Here is a 390-nt window from a genome sequence, read left to right as displayed (position 1 = left end):
CCCCCCCCAGCGGGATGTACAATGGGATCGGGCTGCCGACGCCGCGGGGCAGCGGCACCAACGGCTACGTCCAGCGCAACCTCTCGGCCCTGCGGCCCAAGAAAGGGGGGCCCGGGGGAGGCCCCGGGGATCCCCCCCCCGGAGAGGAGGAGCTGAAGAGACTCGAGGCCGCCCTGGCCAAGAAACCCAACCCCGACATCCTCGACCACCAGCGCAAGAGGAGGGTGGAGCTCAAATGCCTCGAGCTGGCTGAGCTCATGGAGGAGCAGGGGTGAGAGAAATAACCCCAAATCACCCCAAAATCACCCCAAAATAACCCCCTGGAGCTGGCTGAGCTCATGGAGGAGCAGGGGTGAGAGAAATAACCCCAAATCACCCCAAAATCACCCC

General features: G+C 64.4%; 1 protein-coding gene across 1 annotated transcript; it reads left to right on the top strand.

Annotated features, from left to right (window-relative positions):
* Positions 1-6: 6 nt before the first annotated feature.
* On the top strand, positions 7-379 carry LOC113980022 (serine/arginine repetitive matrix protein 2-like). Its single transcript, XM_027707293.1, has one exon. The coding sequence runs from the start codon at positions 15-17 to the stop codon at positions 273-275; it is 261 nt and encodes an 86-aa protein (XP_027563094.1). The 5' UTR covers positions 7-14; the 3' UTR covers positions 276-379.
* The last annotated feature ends 11 nt before the right edge of the window (positions 380-390 follow it).

This window comes from Neopelma chrysocephalum, unplaced genomic scaffold (assembly GCF_003984885.1).
Source record: "Neopelma chrysocephalum unplaced genomic scaffold, ASM398488v2 Primary Assembly neopelma1_91717, whole genome shotgun sequence".
Lineage (NCBI taxonomy): Eukaryota > Metazoa > Chordata > Aves > Passeriformes > Pipridae > Neopelma > Neopelma chrysocephalum.
This window is presented reverse-complemented; position numbering and strand designations above follow the sequence as displayed.